We start from the raw sequence: 3,592 nt of genomic DNA on the forward strand, positions 1-3,592 counted from the left end.
GTTTTTTGTTTTTTATCAATATGTGGAGTTTGTGTTGGAGTCTGTGTTGTGCTGGGAGCAGGTCGTTTCTTAGTGTTATCAGACATGTCATAAGTTGCATAAGTCATAAGTCCATGTCATAAGTTGCAGTGTCGTCGCTGTTGAGAGCAAAGTCAGTAGGCTAGACGAGGTGAGAGGCTCGGGAGCGCGCAAGCAGGTGACGTCACTGGCGGTAAATCCGACCCGGGACCTTCACATAAAAATAAGAATACTTGCTTTCAGAGGTAATAGCAAAACCTGCAAAATGGATCATTTTAATGTGAGACTACAACCCCTTCACACACAGGCAATAAAAAAAGGATTCGTTTTAGTAGAAAAGTTACATACAGCACCTTTAAGCAAATAAATACAAAAAGTATTTATTTAATGTTTTCCGTCTTATATGTAATCTGCAACAACATTAACTTTTATAAGATCCGTTTGGCAATGAACTTTTAAATGCATCATTAAGCATTAATATGAGGAGAGTCTCATCATGAAAGACCCGCGACTGCAGATCAACGAGCTTCTGCATTTCTCTCCAATACGCTAGAAAATGAAATGTGGAGGATTTTATCTTTGACTAGATGATTGACAGGTCAGTTTATGTGACAGGATTCGTGCAACTAAGCGACAGAGAGCAACCGTACAAGACGATATTTTCTTTTATATTTTATATAAACTTTTATGGCGTAGCCACTTTGTACCATTTGTCTATAGTATTCATCAGGTGCACAAAACCTGGTTTCCAGACCGTGGCGATCGGAAGCATACACTTTGCCAGATAGCGTGTTATGGCCTCTGTTATCTCTCTATGGCACCGGGAGCTTGCAGAATATGGTGTTGGCTAGATGCAAAGACAATCAACAATCCTGTGATGCTCTCATGGCAAGCTAATCTGATAAGGTGAGCCGGCCCGAAGATTTAGTGCCAAAACGAAGAAGCACCTCAAAGACTCAAACTATAGACAAACGGTACAACATTCCCTCTCTGTCCTTTGTTTCCCACACTGCTTTCCCCCAAATATACGAGTATACTCGCGACTGTCATGTTGGAACTGAGAGATGTAGAACATTTAGCGTGCACGAAAGACCTCTGCTCCAGTAGGACAACAGAGCCATACATTAGTTTAACAGTTAATTTTATTGACCAAGACTTTAAAATGAGAAGTTGGTGCTTACAGACGGCATATTTTCCCAGTGTGCACAGCAGGAAAACACAGTTCTGGGACTGCGAGAGGCTTTTTCTGCTGGGAATTTGAGTCAGGCACGTCTAGTGTGTTTTACCACGGACAATGCAACTAATATGATCAAAGCTGTGGTAATAAATGATTGACCCCGACTTCAGTGCTTCGGCCACAGACTACACCTTGCTATTGGTAAGTGTGAAGTTATTTCAGTAGTTTTAATTAGTTATTTTAACATAATTTAACATTAAACATGTTTTATTGTATATTCTGTCACACTTCATCTAGTGTTGATTAATTATCATTATAGATAAATTAAATTATAGATGAAACAGTTTAATTAAAATTCATTTTTATTTATAGTACAATTTTAATTTTATGAAACTATAACGGGTTCCAGGTTATAGTTGTGTTGCTGGACTGAATAAAGACTCTTCAACCCTCTTGCTGTTCAACACTGTATTTATTTTGTTTATTTATTAAAGTTGTAAACGTGTATTTTGTGGCTTTCTCTGCATTTAATTCGCCTTATTCACCTCGAACGTTCCACCGAGCCTGAGGGGTACACTTACCACTTCCGGGAGTTCTCACTCACAGCGCGAATTCTGAATTCTGTGCAATGGCGCCTCACTGCTGTGTTCCCAAATGCACTTCATCACACAGGAAAAAATCGAATAGAGGACAAACATTTCACCGTTTCCCAAAAGATCAGGGACTACGTCGACAATGGATAATAAACATCAGAAGGGATCCTGGTCGTAATTTTAAGGTAAGTTTATGTCTGGTGCTCTGAGGCTAAGCCGTCTCCATACGTTAGCTTGTATCGCTAGCTAGGCTAGGACAGAACTAACAAGTTTTAGTAGCTAGATAGATTAAGGCAGAGAGCCAGGTTGTTGAAGTATACAGCCTAGTCAAAAATTAGTAGTATGTTATTTAAATCTACCACCACAGATTCACTAGTATAAGCATATTCTGAGTGACCTTGTTTGTATTAGCTTCTAGTCACAAGCTAACCTAGGGAACACATCACATCAGTTTTCATAGCTAGGAGGATGTACATGAGTCAGATTGAGTCTGATCAATAAAATTATATATGTAAAAATGTTTATATGATTGCATTTTATTTGCTGATGCAGATAAACACATACACAAAAGTGTGCTCGGAGCATTTCCTCCCAGACTGCCTTGTGAAAAGCAAGACTGGCATCACCAAGTTGAAACAGGGAGCTGTGCCAACTGTGTTTGCATGGAGTTCTGTCAGATCAGAGAGGAGGAGTGTTGTTAGAACTGCAAGGTAGTATTTAACATTAGATGAATTAAGTTACTAGTTTGTAATGCATTTATTAACTGTGTGTATTGACAGTATTTCTCTGTTGATGATTTCCAGTAATGTTTCCACGGATCTGGATGATCGACATGGTGTGAATGTGTTGAGGTACGTAAAAGATTAATTGGTTACATGAACTGAGCATGAGTATCATTGTAAAACACCTAATGTGTCAATCAATATGTTATCTTATACTTCCAGTGAAGAGACACCCCCTCCGCACCCAGACCATGAATATGCTGCACTGCCTCCCTCACTTCAAGATCAACTTGAGGAAGCCCGCAAGACCATCGGTGATCAAGAACTTTTAATTTTAGAGCTTCAACAAAAACAGTTTTTGATTTCAAATTTTCAAGGTGATGATAAACAGATATCATTTTATACAGGGTTCCCAGATTACGATACATTTAAAGCTGTGTTTATGGCCCTGCAACCTACTGCAGAAAATATGGTGGGATGGAGTCAGGCTCAGCGACTTAAACATTCAAGTGGGGAGGTACTTCGTCAAGGCTTTAGCGCCTCTAAATTGTCCACTATGGACCAGTTTTTTCTTTTTCTTTGTAGGTTGAGGCAGGGATTTCCTGAGCAGGATCTTGCAACCCGTTTCCATGTATCACAGTCAACAGTAAGCAGGATCTGTGTGACCTGGGTCAATTATTTGTATTTTATGTTGGGATCACTTCCAATGTGGCCTTCAAGGAAAACTGTGGATGAACTTATGCCAGATTGTTTTAAATGCACGTTCCCGGCTACTAGAGTTATATTGGATTGCACTGAAATTCATGTACAGAAACCTAGCTCCAAGGTCCTTAACTCAGCGATTTATTCACACTACAAAGGTAACACCACATTTAAGGGCCTAATAGGCATTGCCCCCTCAGGTGAAGTGACTTTTGTCAGTGATTTATATACAGGTTCAATATCTGACAAAGAAATTACCAAAAAATCAGGTATCCTTTCTGTTCTCGAAGAAGGAGATATGGTAATGGCCGATAAAGGCTTTCTCATCGAGGACCTGCTCTCTGAAAGACAGGTCTCCCTTGTAATCCCTCCTTTTTTAG

General features: G+C 39.6%; 1 protein-coding gene across 1 annotated transcript in view; it reads left to right on the top strand.

Moving 5' to 3' along the window:
• Positions 1-1,803: 1,803 nt before the first annotated feature.
• The window catches only part of LOC311081551 (uncharacterized protein), a 2,405-nt gene continuing 616 nt past the window's right edge, over positions 1,804-3,592 (top strand). The window contains exons 1-4 of the mRNA XM_084112103.1: positions 1,804-1,973; positions 2,341-2,498; positions 2,592-2,639; positions 2,733-3,592. The exon at positions 2,733-3,592 is cut by the window's right edge and continues 616 nt beyond it. Coding sequence (XP_083968229.1) covers positions 1,824-1,973; positions 2,341-2,498; positions 2,592-2,639; positions 2,733-3,592 — 1,216 coding nt within the window. The 5' untranslated portion in view covers positions 1,804-1,823. The remainder of the gene's footprint in view (positions 1,974-2,340; positions 2,499-2,591; positions 2,640-2,732) is intronic.

This window comes from Abramis brama (genome assembly GCF_963993115.1).
Source record: "Abramis brama genome assembly, chromosome: 4".
In the NCBI taxonomy this organism is placed as follows: domain Eukaryota; kingdom Metazoa; phylum Chordata; class Actinopteri; order Cypriniformes; family Leuciscidae; genus Abramis; species Abramis brama.